The sequence below is a fragment of the Phoenix dactylifera genome, chromosome 4, assembly GCF_051530095.1.
Source record: "Phoenix dactylifera cultivar Ajwa chromosome 4, Ajwa_hap1_PhDact_Kaust_v1.1, whole genome shotgun sequence".
In the NCBI taxonomy this organism is placed as follows: domain Eukaryota; kingdom Viridiplantae; phylum Streptophyta; class Magnoliopsida; order Arecales; family Arecaceae; genus Phoenix; species Phoenix dactylifera.
Genome location: NC_143193.1, coordinates 48,092,216 through 48,110,000, shown reverse-complemented (window position 1 = coordinate 48,110,000; position 17,785 = coordinate 48,092,216). Strand labels below are relative to the sequence as shown.

Sequence of the window (17,785 nt, the reverse complement as noted above, 5' to 3'; positions counted from 1 at the left end):
AGAGCTCACTTTACAACACATGAATATAAATTCCCGAAAAAAAGGCTTGTTAATTTTGTCCAGGAAATTAATTAAGGACATATTAAAGACTCCAAATGGCTTGGCCTATCTCAAATTTTCTGCGACCTTGAAACAATATGTGATGCCCCGGATTGCAATGCAACAGACAATAATCATTAGAATAGTCAGCACTCAATCAACTATAAGAATACTTCAATTCAAGAGCCTAATTTACTGACTTTTGTGACTTCGGCTGCGAAGGCCATGCAAGCGCGTATTTAGTCACATATCAGTTATTCGTCGAAGAGATCTTTGATACTTATACAAAACTAAAAAATTCAAAAAATATCTTCCGACTAGCCTTGTTAGGTGAGATCCAGGGTAGACTAGGGGACACTGCAGCATGGGCTCATTGAGACTGGCCACGGATCAGTAGTGCTGTTTGTGATTAGATTTAAATAGATTTAGACTCTTAGCCTAACAAAGAGGTCGGGGCTTAAATAGGAGAATTCATGCGAACGTGTGTTTAGTCGCATATCGATTATTCACTAGAGAGATTTTGGATACTTATACAAGACTAAGAAATCTAAAAAATACCTTCCGATTAGTTATTTTAGGTATACTATTTCTCTAATAATGTTAGTGCAAGTAAAAAAAACAAGATGATGGGGATAATAGCCAAGGGGATACGGTGTCGCTATTATCAACTTCTAGCTAGGTGTTTTAAGTTATCCTGGTCCTTGGATGCCCCATACTTCTTTAAATGCTTGTAAGGACAAAACATTGTGCAAGCACATGCTGCCATGTTATAATATCACTTCTTTGACCTTGTCAGGAGCTGATTCCAGGTCAAGGTAGATTCTTGTAACATGGTAAACTGAGAACAGATGGTACTGGCCATGGATGGTTGTATTGTGAGGCAAAACTAAAGTCAACTGAGTAAGTGCAGTTCTCAACCCAAGCAACAAACCAACCCTACATATTTATATCCCTGGATGGATATTCCAAGAGTCCCAAACCCTTAAACCATTTGGGACCCATCTAGCAGACAGGAGAAAGGATACATGTACTATGGGTTTTTTTTTTTCCTTTTTCACTTGAAGAAACTATGTAATATCTTTTTTTTAAACCTCAAAAGTGATAATGTGTATGTGTACATGTGCATGTGTGTATATGCAAGTGTGCTCTTATGTGTGCATGCATGCATGTGTGCATATTGTGTCCATTTGCTGGAGTTTGGATCAAAACGAATGAAAGAATGGGAATCTTTAAGCCAGTTTTCTTCAAAATTAATTGATAGAATTTTATTTTTTGAGGCAAAGGATAATTGATAGAAGTTTTTAAGTTTGCGACCTCGGCTTGATCCATGGCCATAGCCTTCTGCTTAGCTGTTCGATTCTGCATGCTGCATTCTGTAAAGTCTGGACTTGAAGGTAATTATAGTTTAGATCTCTCTCTCTCTCTCTCTCTCTCTCTCTCTCACACACACACACACACACACTTGATGTGTATGCCCATTTTTTCTATTTATATAAAAATATAGAATTCTCATCAGACAAATTTTTTCCGTAACTATTACCTTCTATTATTTTGATAGAAGTTGGTTATCATAATAAAAGTTGGTTAGATTTTGTATTTCTTTTTTCTAAAGGAAACAACTACAAAATAACCACAAGGAAAACTAAAATATAGCTTGATCTAGTAATTATAAGCATACTTTGTCAAATCCTACCTCTCAATTATTTAGGGTTGGCTTTAATCATCATGCGCTTTTCCATAATAAAGTTAAATTTAGCTCGATAATTTCTATGACGATCCACAACCATTATCCTCATGAGCTTTTCCTAAATAAATAAATAATAACGTGACACTGGCACATTATTATTCCAAACTTATTTTCGCAACTATTTTTCCCCACCACCTCTTTGGCTGCTCACCTACTGAGAGTCCTCTCTCTCTCTCTCTCTCTCTCTCTCTCTCTCTCTCTCTCTCGATGTGGGTAGGTTTTTATTGAAGAAGAAAGGTGGTCTCATGGTAAAAGAGGTGACTCGTTCCGATCGCGTGATTCCTGTGGAGTATACCCTTTGGACGGTAGCATGAATGCCTTCGTATGTATTCATGTGATCGAGAGTAACTCATCATTCATTTAGTCAATGAGTCACAGGCGACATAAAAGAGAAAGGGAGAGGTCTTAAGGGCACCACAATTTTTTTCCTGTCCTTTTTTCATTCAGCTTCTATATAGTCATATCTGTCAATTTCAAGATGAGTTGTATCACACCGACCATGATCATATGATTTCATGAAAACTGCACAAGAAATAGAACAGCACCAACCTTCTGATGAGTAGATGTTGGACACAATATTACATATATATGGATATGATGTTCATGTTAGTGTTCTATGTAACTGTTTTAGATGAAAGAGAGTTAAGCTGAGACAAAAGAGAGTTATTATGTGTTAGAGAACATTTTAACCCAAGAAAAATTATATTAAAATGGATCTAAATGAATATTTAAAGCTTCAAAATGAAAAAGAATAAAGAGATTCAAAAAAGATAGAAAGAAAAAAAATATAGCAGATATAGATTTACGTGATTTGGCCACAGAGATTCTACTTCATTCAAAAAGATAAAATACAAGACTAGACCTACCCTTAACAAAACCCTAACTCCTAATTCAGTCAGTCTTTATTTTTTTTCTAAAATTAGGTAAAAAATATATCAAAATCGGATCAGACTTGTACCACGAGGTCTCCAATCATGCATGCACCCGTGAAAGAGATCAATGGTGGGCTAGCTTCGAGCTTGGCCCTCCACTGCCATCACAAACCTCACAAAAAATCTAATCATTTTTTTTCTTAAAATTTGTTGAACTAGATCTTGGAGTGGAGAGGATCAAGAGAGGCACGCATAACAAACTACTATTTTTCTTTTCCTCCAATAGTAGTGGAATCTAATAGTCATTTTATGGCTTGTCACAAGGGGAAGTGATATGATCCAAATTGCTACTTGGCAATAAAAATAATAATTTGATGGAACAAGAATGGGTCTACATAGTTCGAGAGGGAGCCAGCATGATGTTAAAATTTAATTCCCAGACCTCGATTGGCTACTATTTTGCAATTAAGTTCTCATTTAACTTCGATCGCTTGTCTGCACATTATGGATACTAATTATTGCATTATGCACACTTGATTTATTTTACATTTACTTGTGTCTCATTATATAAACATGCAAAGGAACTAAAAATTTAATGGCCATGAAACAATGAAATAAGAAGTTTGGGCAAAAGCTCCTGATTGTCCAATAATGAAACCCGGGGCTGAAAATTAGGTTACTAACAGGAACTTCTATTGTTTAAGTGACTAGGAGAATTATATAACCCTCTCTCCCATAGGGTTCAAAATTATATAATTCTATGGATTATTTGGATTTCATGAAGTTTAAGACTAGGATCATACAAATACTTTTTCATTAAAAATCATGCAAAAAATTTCTCAGAAAAATATCTTTGCATTGAATCTGTAATGCATGGAAAGAAACACATATATACTTGCTCAATGAATGAAGAAAGCATATTTTATTGCGGAGAACATAGAGCTCCCTTATAGCTTTTCACTTAATGTTGTATTTGGGTTTATATTAAGTGGCTCACTAAATAATGAAAGGAAGCCTTTCCATTTATAAAGTACCTCAGGAGTTAGCTGCACATCATAATAACCAATTTCCCAAAAATTCTAGAAAAAAAATCTCTAGTTGGACTTGGCAATTGTTCTCATTTTTCTTGCTCAAAAACATGGTCATTGCCCAAAACAAAATTGTTTTCATTTTTATTAAATGATTTGCAACGTATTCAATAACTTATGAGTTTTGGTTATTTAGAAATCCTTCTTGAGTTGCTTATAAAATATTCATATGTTATCAGGCAACTGATGCAATTGTTTAATGTGATTATTTTGTTGCTTGATGCGATGGCTCTGGCTGCTTTCTCAGGCACTATTATATAGAAAAGACAATATAAGTTTCTTTTCATATTAAACATTTACAAAAAGTGGATAATTATGGAATGTTGTGGTCGATCTCCACCATTTTGTGAAAAAAAAAAAACTTTAAGTTTTTAAGACAAAAATCCTGTAAGTTTAAGGTGAAAGTAAGGAGGATAATATTAAGATAACAAGTGAATGGCACTTAGCACTCTCAAATATAAAAGAAGCAGATAAATAAGGGTGTAATTAATTTAGATTCTTTTACCTATAATGTTGATTCCTCCAAAAATGAAGCAACATGACTACAAGAGATGAAGATTGCTTAAATATGTACTTTTGTGCATACATGAATACATGCCCAAATAGATAAAAACGTGAGTACATATGGAAACATCATTATGAAGTAAAAATGTGTGTACATGTAACTTTTTATGATTTTGCCACTTGGATTCAATTTTCATGAAGAAATAGACATGGGTAATCCTTAAAAAAGTCACTTCCTTGGTTCCTTTATCCATTTCTAATGCTGAACAAAAGATTCAACTTGCACAAGAGTTAGCAGAGTGAGGATTGGTGCAATTCACAAGGAAAGATGTGGCTCAGAGGTTGATCACAATTACTAGTGCCATGTTAGTACAGTTCAAGTAACACATTAGAAGCAGGAAAGAAGGCCACACTCTCTAGCTTTACTCCCCTAGAAAAGAGTCACAACGACAGTAAGAACAAAATATTGACCTCTTCAATGGATAGATATGCCCTTGAATTGAAGTCCTTACGTGTTACATTATTGCTTGTATTGAAGCAGTTATAACGGACCGTTTCGGTTGGTGCATCACCCGTTCGATTTTAATGGACTGTCGTCCACTGGATCAGGACATCGAGGACTGTTGGATTCCTTCAATCGGTGGGCGGATGGTACATCTCTGACTATTTATTTGCCGTTGACCCTTGACCTTGACCGGCAGAACTGGGCCATGAGCTGTTCCCTGGAATGGTCTCCTGGTCCCTCTCTCCTTTGACGGGCTCTGTCTGAAATCTAATTTTTCTGAAATAAATTCTTCGTTTTTTCACTGGTTCAATTCTGTACTGGCAGTGACAGAGCATCAGGTCTCATAAACTGCACTGGTTGGAATAGAAGTCAATGTCGAATCTATTTTAACCCATGAAAGATATTATTGAGAGAGAGAGAGAGAGAGGAATTTCCCTCACATTGCATTGTTTGGTTGTGGACCTACTGATGTAACTCCAATTTGATGCAGGCATATTTTAAAATAATGTTGTTTGATGAAGCTCATGTTGACATGCATTTATCTGCAGTCAAGTTATCGTTTTTACCAAAGTATATAAGTCATTATTGTAAGGGTTTGGATCCTCTCCATTATATGAAAGTAATGAAAATTTCATTACACACTTGGATGCCTGCTATCTCAACATTGAGAGATCCAAAGATCCTCAGAGAATATCGCTGAACCGGGATGTTGTGAAGGTTACAGAAGAAATGACCCCTATTGATAAGGTGGTCATTACTCAATAGTTCTATGAGAGACTTTTCCTTTTTCCCTTTGCTGTTAATTGTTCAATTACCATAAAGCACTGCATTCAACTTATTGGTGACTTAGTTAACTTATGTTTTAGTTATTTTGAAAAATCTGTATCATCTTTTTTTCTGCACCTTCTGAAAACCAGGGTATATGTTCTTTCTCGTTATTTCATATATTCGTCGTCAATTCTATTTTATCATTTTTTCTCACTTGTCTTTAATTTTATGCAACTCCTTTATCCATTTTAATATATTCATTTTTCAATATCTAGCTAATTTTATCAAAGTACATCTTAACACTTTCGTTTCTACTGCTGTCGATTTATTTTAAGAAACTTCTTTATTTACAATTATCAATTAAAAGAAAACACAATCAACAAGTTCTAGCCATGGAACAACAGAATTTAAGTAGGGAAAAATTCTATCTATTCTTGACATACCAGAGCAAGTTCAGGTTGGTTGGTCTCTATACACAAAATATTTGACAGGAAACCTCAACTGACCATTAACAACTCTCTCTGTGTGTGTGTCTTTGTAATCGATGAACACCTTGCTCTGCTATAACTTGTGTAGTTCCTCTGTGCTGGCACCTAGAGGGGCAAATGCTGGTCGCAATGTCAGAAGCGAGGATTGCTTCATAGCACCACTTCTCTTTCAACAAGAATAAAATTAGCATGCTAAGAAATTGATGACAAGTTTCACTGTTCAATCTCATATCACTGGAACACAATTACAATTTTCCTGCAAATATCTTGAGTTGTTATCTGACTAAAAATCTTCAGCTGAATCTGGCGAAGAAGTACTGAAGCTGCACTTACTTGAATCAGTGGACACTGATAGAAGTGTATAATCTCAACTGGCTGTTTCAGTTAATCAGATTTTTCAGTCTCTGAGCTATGTAAAACCACTTGAAACTGAAGCTCCAGGCTTTAGAAAAAGTGATGCACCTCTTGGTGCACTTCCATTATATAAAGATACTAGTTTTCTGTAGCCAAAATCATTTTGACGCACATTGCACCTCTGTAGATGGGAATCTATGCAGTATAAGATTTCCTCTATCCAATTCCCAAATAAGCAGAAGGCAACATATGCATGTACAATATTTTGACTTGATAAGAAATAATACAAATTGCAATGCTCAGGGGACCTGTCAAGCAAACCAACATCATACTCCATATCAAGTACATACTTTCAACTGCAAAAGTTCTGTCACTGGATCCTCTCCGAGAGTTGCCATTAGCTTGCCCCATAAATACACAGAGATCTTAAGACACATTTCCAGCATATCAAAAATCATGGAATAAGTTAAGAAATTGGCGGGTGTCATCACCAATTGCAAAGACAATGAGATGAATAATCTCAGGGGAAGAAGGGTTTGATGGATTCGAACATTTGATAGCATACAATAGTGAGAAACATAACATCTTGCTGGTGTGAATACAGTGATAACCATCTTGTTCTCCAATAGCAAACCTATATGAATAAGTATACACAATGATTGTTAAAGAACAGATTCTACTGTCACAGATATCAAACAAAAAATATGATACTAGGATGGCAAGATGCATGCTGAAATAGGTTTGTGTCAGTACATAACACACCAGTCAGCCAATACCACAGCATTTCACAGTGATGCACCACACAAAGATACCAGCCAACAAAGATAGAACATGGTCGGACTAAGCACAAGAATAATTGATCTGTCCAAATTTAAATAATTCATTCAGCTAAGTTAGATTCTTTGCCCTTTTATTCTTTCAAAGTTTCCAATCACTTTGCTTTTCATTTTTTGGGGTTTAGATGTAATATATACAAGACAAAAGCAACATTGCATCTTAGATAGGACTTAAGATGGCAGAGTTGTCCAGAAGGTTCAAACATTGTCTCTAAGTATTCAAAACATGTCAAATTGCCAATGTAAAGAAGAAAATGAAGGTATCTTTACGGTGATGATCATCACAACGTATCTTAGCATGCCGAGTGTTGTTACTTACGTAAGAGGCAGAATTCTGCTTCCAATTTTGTACAACAATCTGACCAAGAAAAAGAAAGGGCTTATTCCTTGAGATTCACGCACAAATTATTGGCGACATCTCTCAAAGTTGCAGGAAAGAATCTGACCGCCTGATCAATCCGCTAGTATATATTTTGTCAGTAGCATCCCTCTAGGATCAAATCACAAAGTAATTGGTCTGTTGCATGGAATCGCACATGTCAACAGATGATGTAAAGAGGGAAGAAGAAGTTCAACCAGTTGTTGATAGCTTTTTGAGAAAGTATCATAGTTCTATTGGATGTGATATATGAGAATGATTCAAACATTTTCTTTAATTATTTTTATAAAAAGCACATTATATTTTGTTTATTCTTCTTATAGAGCACTTCAAATATGCATGGATTCTTTGTTTGAAGGGTGTGAAGCAAAAAAAAAAATGTTAAGAAAAATAATCAATGCACTGCCTCATACATACTAGGACTTGGAAAATAAATTCTATGACATCCCATTGATAAATAGGGTCATAATACTCATTGATTACACATTTCTCTTAAAAATGGTCTTGTAAACTACAAATGTATGAAACACTAGACAAATACGAGTTGGAAAGAATATGTGACCAGTGATTGGTCAATGCATTTGTTTGCCCCGACATATCAAGACCACAAATATCTAAATCTCAGAGAAATATCTTTGATGTTACAATTATCTGGGAGTAAAGTAGATTAAGCGATAAGTGAAGAATTTGTTATATAACCATAATTTACATCAACTTCCTCATTTCTCTTACAGTATTTTAATGCTTGTTTGGAAAATCCTTTTTCTTGTTTTTAGGAAATTATATTATTAAGTTAAAAAATTGGAGTTTATAAACATATATGTCTATTCTAATTGGGAAAATAAATGTGTGCAGAAACAAGGAAAGGAAACATGTATCAATTTACAATGAAAAAAAACATACTCTAGAAACTTGCTTGGTGTGCACTGCACTAATTAGTTACTTAAAACACCAAGTGAACCAAGGCTAGTAATTGTTATACAACCATAAGTTACATCAACTTCCTCATTTCTCTTACAGTATTTGAATGCTTGTTTGGAAAATACTTTTTCTTGTTTTTAAAAACTTATGTTATTAAGTCAAAAAATTGGATTTCATAAACATATATGTCTATTCTAATTGGGAAATAAATGCACGCAAAAACAAGGAAAGGAAACATGTATCAATTTACAATGAAAAAAAAACATACTCTAGAAGCTTGCTTGGTATGTACTGCGCTTATTAGTTACTTAAAACACTAAGTGAACCAAGACTAGTAATTGTTATACAACCATAATTTACATCAACTTCCACATTTCTCTTACAGTATTTCAATGCTTGTTTGGAAAATACTTTTTCAGAAAATTATGTTATTAAGTCAAAAAATTGGATTTCATAATCATATATGTCTATTCTAATTGGGAAAATAAATGTTTGCAAAAACAAGGAAAGGAAACATGTATCAATTTACAATTAAAAAAAACATACTCCAGAAACTTGCTTGGTATGTACTGCATTTATTAGTTACTTAAAACACCAAGTGAACCAAGACTAGTGACTTTGTTAAATGTTTCATCCTTCCCTAATTTGTGGGAGCAGTATAATTGATTTCAAAAGAAGTGTTTTCAAGATTTTGACCAACCAAAAATCGTGTTTTAGTTTTAACTGATGAACTACTAGAACAAGACAATTTGGCATGGAGTAATTCTTGATAAAGCCTGTTCTTGTGTAGCAAATTTCATAGTGTTTTTGGACATTTACTTCTCCATAGGCCCAGTGAATCTTGTTTTCTTGTTTTAGAGCAAGTCTTTATACTCATTTAATCTAAGAAAAGGGACACGCTCCATTCAAAACTCCTTTGATCATACCATATTGTTATACTCATTTTAGATCCTTTCGAGTTGAAGTCTAATTCAAATTGTTGGCAATCAATATATTGCAAAATCTTTTGTGATTTGAACTAAACCCCTCTAGGTCAGAAACAAAGTGGAGAAGATTAAAACTTTCGTGGACATTCAATGTGATTTTAAAGGAAAAAATCGTAGCACTCAAGGCTTGTCTGAGACAGGAATCCAAGTTCGTGCGAGAAAAATCCTCAAAAGTAAATAACTTATGTAGGATTCAAATTTTGAGTGATAACACCACTTGAAGGTTAACACCACTCAAGAGTCAAATTCTTAATATTTATTAAAAAAAATTCATGTAGCCGACCCTAATTAGTTTGGTGTTGAATTTAACTGAGTAGATGAGTTATTTTTGTTTTGAAGTTAGAACTAACCTTTTTGAATTGGAAAATGAAATCAAGCTTCACATCATGCTGTTGAGTTTGGCCCATCGAGCTTGAACCAAACCCAACGGTTAAAAGGCCCGGCTCTCTCTTTTTAAACCCTCTCCGGCGGTCCCCATCTCTCTCTATTATACGGGCGGCGTTGCGATTGGCTTCCGTGCAACCCGGAGAGCGAGGCCGGTCCAGGGTCAACTCGAACCCGGTTCATCCCCGGAAAGCCGGCCACGACCCGGCCTTTATGCGCCCTACCAACTCGCACTCGTCACCGGTCTGCGGTTGCGGCTTCTCCGTATCTTCCTCTCTTAAGTCTCAGCCGCGGGGAAGAAGCTGCCTACCCCTCCAAGGTTAGATTTTTTTTTTTCCTATTTCTGCATACAATTTTACTCATAAATCCATGTTTTTAGGTTTTGAGACTCTTAACAAGCGTTTATTTTATTAAATTTTTATTCATCTGGGTGGCGGTTGCTGTGTTAGGGTTTTGAAATTCCTTTCCCCCCCGTTTTTAGGGTTTATCAAAATTTCTTAGAGCATCGAGGTCGTTCATTAGAATCAAGAACGCGATTTTAGAATCGAGGATGGAGTCGAGGGTTTCGGGCCTTCAACAATCCCTTTTGAAAAAATTGGGAGATTCTAAAGTTCTAATAAGTTATGGTGGTGTTTTAGCGTTTTAGAATTCTTTTTTTTTTTTTTTTTTTAAAGCAATGGTTTCATTCTCCTGTTAAAATCGAATGTAAATTTTTAATTAACTTCGAATACTTGCTGGATTCACTGAATGCTCACCAAATCTAATTAAAAGTTGACATATTTCCTTTTCTCCCTTTTCTTTGGACAGATATTGTTAGTCAAGAATTCAAATCTCGATACTAATTGAAATTTCCGTGACATGGCTCCTGCCCAAGCGTTAGTTGGTATTGATGAAGAAAGAAAACCAGATATTGTTGTTAAATCTGAAGCGGAGGACGAAAATGGAGAAAAAGTGATGATGAATGACGCAACGGGCTTGGTGTGCATGAATAACTTCGAAGACAATGGATTTTATGCTGAGTCCTCATGTAACCTGAGAAAGGTGGATGATAGCATGGATCAGGAAGTGGAAATTCTTGATTGGGATGATGGTGTTGCCATTGAGAAGGTTAAAGCTGAAGACCCTGATGCCACGGATTACTCGAGCTCATTTGGGGGCACGTTCTCGGGGTGTGATGATGAGTCAAAGCTGAGTGATGCTGAAGTGGACTCAGGGTTTGGGGTAATGAATAGTGATCCTGCTGTTTTTGATGGGTTTGACAGGGTTTTTAAGTAAGTTTCTTATCAGATAGATATGTTTCTTTTTGTTGAAGCTATGTGATTTGTGTTTTTATGTTATTAACTTCAAGTCCTTCATAATTTCTTGTGCTAATTGCACTATGGTTTTGCCCCTATTTTTAGTAGAATTTATCATTATCAGAAATAAAGGAGGAAGTGGTGACTTTAGTATATTCCACATATTTCTTTTTAATTGGAGAAAAATGAAATATTGAATCCATATTGCTTGTCTTAATGTTTGTTCTGTTGCACTTTCATATGTTTATATAATAAGTTGCAGTAGTTATTGCAAACTTGATTTGTATCATTTTGAAGCAAACTTGTATACTATGCTGTTCTTTTTACCTGTCTATTGTTGTCATCCTCATTTTTCTAAAGAATTGCTTTATTAGGTGAGTCAACCAAACCATTTCACTATGACTGTACTCTTAACTGGTTTCTTGTTCAGTCCTTTAAAACTCATGTTGTTTAAGCTTTGTTTCTCATGATTATATACAGAGAGTTGAAGAAAATCTATGTTACCCATACCCTTTGATGTAGCCTAAGGTTCTAGCATCCAGCACTAACATGGGCATTGATTTGGCAGTCAGCCATGGCTCTAGAAGAAGAAGTTTTTAGATGTTGAAAGGTCCTGATGCTTAGAAAGGCACCTTCATCTGACAACCCATGTAACCTAGAAGAAAGTATGGGATAGAGGAGTAAACTGTGTCAAATATATGTGGATGATACAGGTTCAAGTTCGTGTAAAAATATAAGAACACATGAGCCCCTTGGATAGAATGCCTTTTTGACACTAGTAAATTCCTGTATTCTGCCACTAGTGTAGATCCTCATGAAAGCTTGCCACAAAGGTGAACATGACTTATTTGGGGGAGTTCTCGACTGAAAATGTGAACAATTTCATGTTGTTCTAACAAATTTAGGAAGGACTCCAAGTTCTTAAATAAATTTCACATGCAAAACAACGTTAAAGCTTGATAGCATGGACTAGATTGGGTAAAATGTGGTTCAGCCTATGATGGTCCTAATTCAGAAACCAGGTGAACTATGCAGCAGTGGCAGTTTAAGCACATGCAACCATGTAGCAACCCTCCAAATTGCCTTAAAATTGGAAAGAGTCCAGATGAATGGGAAACATGATAACTTTTGATTGTTTCTGAAGGAGTGAAAAAGGCATATGTTGCTTAGTGTTTTCAAATCTGTTACCACAGCATTATGTGCACCAGTAGGCATGCTTGGCGCAAGCCAACACATATAAGGCAGATGTTTCCTAAGAGTTGGCAAATTCGTGGATAATTAAAGTTAACCCTTTTGAAGGGATGACATGTTAAATTCACTGACATATTTCTCTTTTTCCATTTAGTTTCATATGATGGAAAATTTTTCTTTGCTTCAAGAAAGGGTGAAGAGTCCTTTTTTACATTTAGAATTCATAATTACTTGTACGAATTGGACCCTGCATGATAAATGATGGTTCTAATATTTTCCTATTAATCATAGTTCAACTTTTTTCAGTCTTTGTTGATTTAGAATTTACATAAAAATTATCACTTGTCTACACCTCTTTATTCTCTCAATGGAGTAGGGGAATCTAGGGTTGAGGTTTTTCCTTGGCTGTGGTTTTAAACTAATTTAAGAAAGATGTTCTCAAAAATAAATGTTAGGACATATAGTAGTTCTGGAAAGAGCATTATGATCAGTTAGAAAGTTTTTTACGGCACTCACTTTTGCCATATCTTGATCTGTCATTTTACATTTTTACTCTCAAGGGTGAGTGGTAGTAATTAAAGATTGCATCATGTGTCTTATCATCTTATATGCTTTTATAAATTCAGCACATAACTTTACAGGAAGAAAAAGGTAACTGCTCATTGGAGAAAATTCATCAGCCCTCTGACATGGAGGTGCCAGTGGTTAGAATTACAGATGAAGGTACTGCGGACGCAAGCATTAAAATATGATAAAGTTCTTGCAGCATACAAGCATGAAAAAGAGTTGCAGTTAAAAATGGTTGAGCTGGATGGTTCTGTGTCTAGATCAGTGCCTCTGACTGGTAGAAGTCCCAAAAAACAAATCATGAAGAGGAGAAAAAGAAAAAGAAATGAAGATATAGCTGATATATCATCATATATGTTAAAACACCATATATTCTCTTACTATGGTAATATATCTTATTTATATGCATATATTTACCCTGATTTTTTTGCATAGAATTTATCATTGGTAACTGCTCTTTAAATCTTCTGCAGACAATAAGAAAACTGAAACGGATGGTCACTCAGTCGATGATGATGGTGCTGAACAAGGTAAGGATGATTGCTGTTCCCTTAGGGTACAAAGTTATGATCAGTTGTTATATTACTCATCTATTACTGCAGAAGTTTTCTTATTGGGGCATATAATACCCATTCCCATTACTTCTTAATCATGTTATTTTATTTTTTTAGTTGGTTCAATCAAACATAAATCGGTGGTAAAGTGAAGAAGACATGCTTAGCCTAGATCTGCATGTTATGGTTGTTATGTTGGTCTCTTATTGGATCCTGACACACAAGATCGAGTGGGATGTTGCATTTCTACTAAAAGTCCCAGGAGAGAAAAATTTGATGCTCAAGTAATTAGCCTAATCGTTATGGTGTAAAAGGGCAAAGATATTTTATGGAATGACACCCAATTTTATGATCTTAGTTGATCCACTGTGGATTTTAAGGTGTAATATGATCTCGAGAACATCAAACTTTGTCCAGCTGGCTACAGTTGTCAATAACAGGACAAATCGCTGAAGTGGATAAATAACATAGGCATGAAGAGCCAAATAAAGCCTTAATGCCTTATCAAGGATGTTCATGGGCTTGTGTTACAGGCTTCTCCCTTGGGTGATGAACATCTGAAATATTCTGGATGGAAGATCCTGAGGATGGATTTAGAATTAGTTCTTGTTGATAGAAGATGAATTACCATGAAATAGGATTCATATAGTCTACTGATGTTGGTATTGGACTTGTCTATTATAGCTCAATTCTGTCTTTTTTGCATCTGAGTTCCGGTAACTATCCACTTGGTACGTTATGAAATTTCTATCTTCAGCCATTGAATACATACACAGCTACTTCATGAATCAGTCTCCAGAGTCTTTAGTGCTGCTGTTTGATATCTTTATAAACCTAGATAAACCTAAATAAAGTGCACCTTTTCAGCCTTATTCAAGTTTATTCATCCGAGCATCTTTTTTGGGGAATTCAGCCCTATAATGAGGGATGCTTTGGTATTTCACCTGCAAAGCACCTTTTTGGTACTTATTCATCTTTAACCAGGTTTAAATAATTATGAGAGGGATTCAATAGTTTTAGCTAGTTAACTAGGAAAAGTACCTTTTGGAACATTCAAAATATTCATGTTAAAACTACTTGGAAGCAAACAGGTTATTTTGGAGAGTTTGTCAGAGCAAGTGATCATGACACCATGTTCACATTATATATCATTGCTTAGCTAGTTTCTGCATTGCTACAGTGCCTAAAGTATTAAATCAAAACATTATTACATAAAAAAGACATTTCTATAGAGAAGATTATGTCAAAAAATTTAGTTAGTATAGGCCAAAGTCCGCAATCTCGGTACGGGTACCGTATTGACACATTACCATTTTGGTACAGTACGATGGATACGGTATGCTATACTCGTAACAAGACAGCTTCCAATCTCTTTTTTCTCACTTTTTATCATGGTACTGCAAGAAACTAGATGATATGGGTTGATACGGTATGGTCCGCACCCCAAGTTCAGATGGTATCGAGCGGTACAGGCTGGTCCCACTCAATTCGGATCTATATGTACTGGTTCAACTCATATAACAAATTGAACCTTCATACTGTACTGGTAACTGACAATATGATATGGTGCGGTCAGTACAGGTCGGTACGATAAACCTTGGGATAGACTATTTTTACCCTAGCAGCCTAAACTAGTTCAGTGCCATTAATCATATATAGAAGTCATGGTGATCATACTTTAAAATCTGTCCAAGAGTATTTAAAATGCTAAATGGTCAGATTTATGCATGTTATCCAACATAAATCAATTTTAAGGGCTGTTTCCAGGCCTGCTGCTGAAGTTATTGAAATGTAATTATGAAGGGCTATTATCTATATCTGAAGAATGCCACCAGGGAAGATGGGAGAGAGAATCTGAATGAAACTTGCTATTAGTCCTGGAAATTGCAATTTCCAGAGAGCATGTACCATTGAAGTATACTTTGTTTGGTTTCATTCTAACTTCATAGTGTACATTCCATGCTACCTGAATATGCATGTTAGAATCTGTAGCAGACAAAAGGAAACAATAAGCTGAGCAAGCACACTTTTCTTGGCCTTGTTGATCATCAAACGTGTAGAATTGTATAGTTAGCATGAATGGACTGAAAAGCATGCCTTTTTTCGCTCTTTTTTGTTTATTTTATATATATATATATATATATATATATATATATATATATATATATATATATATATATATATATATTCCTCTTGTACTGAAATCCATGACTGCAGCAGATGAGAATGTTAGAGGCACCGAGGACAGTGAGTGGTTACTTGGCATCAAGGGTCGTGACAGTTCATTAGAGCAAATTCTTTTGAACATTGAAGCTGTTCAGTCCCGAGTTCTCAAGCTGAAGACTCATCTCAACAAGGTCATGTGCAGAAATGCTGCAGAGATCGCTTCATATCCCGGCAATTTGTTTCCTGGTGATCCACCTCCTAGTTATTCTCAAAGTCATAGTGGTTCTCCTAGAAATAATGATGGATTGCCAGCCGGAGCTATAGGTACTCCACCCCACCATGTATCTGAATATGAGATGGAAGATATGGTAATGCCCGGAAGTGCAGTTTCGAGCTATGGAGATGCTGCTGATGTGGATATCATTGAAAGCACAATGGGCCTACTTTCTGCTGCTGATGGCCCCTTGAATCAGCGTCAGATCAGAGACTTGTGCAAAGACGTGAGAGTTTATATGCTTACTGATGAGTCTGAATTAATTGTTTTTTAACAGGAAAATACAACTGTATTTCTGAAGAACATGTAAATTAATTTAATGTTGGAGTTATCTAGGTGCCAACGTAGACCAAACCCTTAAAATTTCCCTTGTTGCCTGACCAATTGTAGAGAGGTGAATCTTGGCAAAGTTAATTTGTTGCCATTACCAAAGAAAATATTAGTATTTTTCAATAAATTCAGTAGTTTTAGTTGGTTTTTTTACCTTTAAATATCTTTACAATCTCAGGTAATTGTAAAGTGGTACCAGGACCTACATATTAGAGCTAAGTGGTATCTAAAGTCTTCTTGTCTAATTTTTCATGTCCCTAGGCGATCAAAATTTTATACTTCGCAACATCTAATTTTCTTTTCAATTAAATATTTTGTATTTTGTTTACTAGTTGAAAGAGAGGTTGCTGAAGAGTGAGCTAAGCCACAAATTTGTAAAACCCATCTGATATTGCCAGCAATTCTTGGGAAATGAGATAGTCAGCAAGTTATTTATTTTGAATACTAATTACACCTATTTCTTGTTTTGGTCTGCAGAGTGCTGATGATGTTCTGATAGACAATCAAGCAGCTGAAGAAGAGTTTCAGAATTTTGAGAAGGTCGGTCAGCCAAGAGAGAAACCTGAAGAATTGGTTAAAGAAGCTGAGAGCCCCTCTGAGGAGAGTATTGCCCCCAAAGTTTCAAAGCCCGCGTCAGGTCCAGAAACAGAAAATGCTGTCATGCCACAACAAACAGTTCTGAAGCCCTGCTACCCAGGAAAACGCAGAGGGCGAAAGCCTAAGAGGAAGCGGCGAGGGGGTTCTATTGCTGCTTTAAATAATTTGAGGAGCGAGAGGCTTCAGAAACGGAGAATGTCAGGAAGAAAAAGTTAGCCTGTAGGTTTCTTTTATTGTGTTTGGGATTTCAGGTCTTGCCATCGACTGAGGTTTGTCAGTGAGATTGGGTAGGTCCTTTCGTTTTCTACTTTGCCCTTGTACTCCATTAAGTGCCAATCTTTGAGCTGATAGCTTTGTAAATTGGTTTGCTCGAGAACAGAATTTAATAGTAGACAGATTCCGAGCCAATTCAATGCAGTTACAGAGTACTTACATTAGTAACACTTACATATGAACACATTTTTTTGGTTTGATGGTCATCTGTTTTATGGGACCGGTGACAGCCCTGTGACCTGGTTGGCCAGCCTTTGCAAATATCTTTAATGTGTTTAACCATCTTTTATCAGCATTCAGTGAATGTGGATGGTTGGATTTGGTCAGCTTTTCAGATGGCAACCATTTTGTCCTGTGATGCTGTAAGATATGGGAAGCTCATGGAGCTAATGTGAGTTGGGACAAATTTCCTGGGATTATATGGGGTTGCTTGATTTTTCTAAGGCAAACACAATGCTTTAATCGCCAAGGCTCACTTCCCTTGCAGACTCTTTTAAAGATTATTTTTATTTGTCCAAATTTTAAAATTTAAAATCTTGCACAGAGTACTTTTTGGGATAAAATATATCTTAGGCCTAAAAAGTTTTGACCCTAGTTGGATCATACAATGGATCTATTCTGGATTTCATGGGATCTCCAATCAGAACAGGGCAGCCATATGCCATGA

The 17,785-nt window shown here is 35.7% G+C and overlaps 1 protein-coding gene across 3 annotated transcripts; it reads left to right on the top strand.

The window, feature by feature from the left end:
* The first annotated feature begins 10,070 nt into the window (after positions 1 to 10,070).
* LOC103716106 (uncharacterized) lies at positions 10,071 to 17,253 on the top strand. Of its 3 annotated transcripts, none has more exons than XM_039133632.2 (6): positions 10,071 to 10,190; positions 10,679 to 11,142; positions 12,999 to 13,309; positions 13,398 to 13,454; positions 15,699 to 16,144; positions 16,726 to 17,253. In XM_039133632.2, exons 2-6 carry the CDS (start codon positions 10,730 to 10,732, stop codon positions 17,059 to 17,061), a joined length of 1,563 nt encoding a protein of 520 aa, XP_038989560.2. In that variant the 5' UTR covers positions 10,071 to 10,190; positions 10,679 to 10,729; the 3' UTR covers positions 17,062 to 17,253. The 3 variants fall into 3 exon arrangements, with proteins under 3 accessions (XP_038989560.2, XP_038989559.2, XP_088576384.1); XM_039133631.2 differs by having other exon boundaries at positions 15,696 to 16,144; XM_088720258.1 differs by having other exon boundaries at positions 10,119 to 10,190; positions 10,353 to 11,142.
* The last annotated feature ends 532 nt before the right edge of the window (positions 17,254 to 17,785 follow it).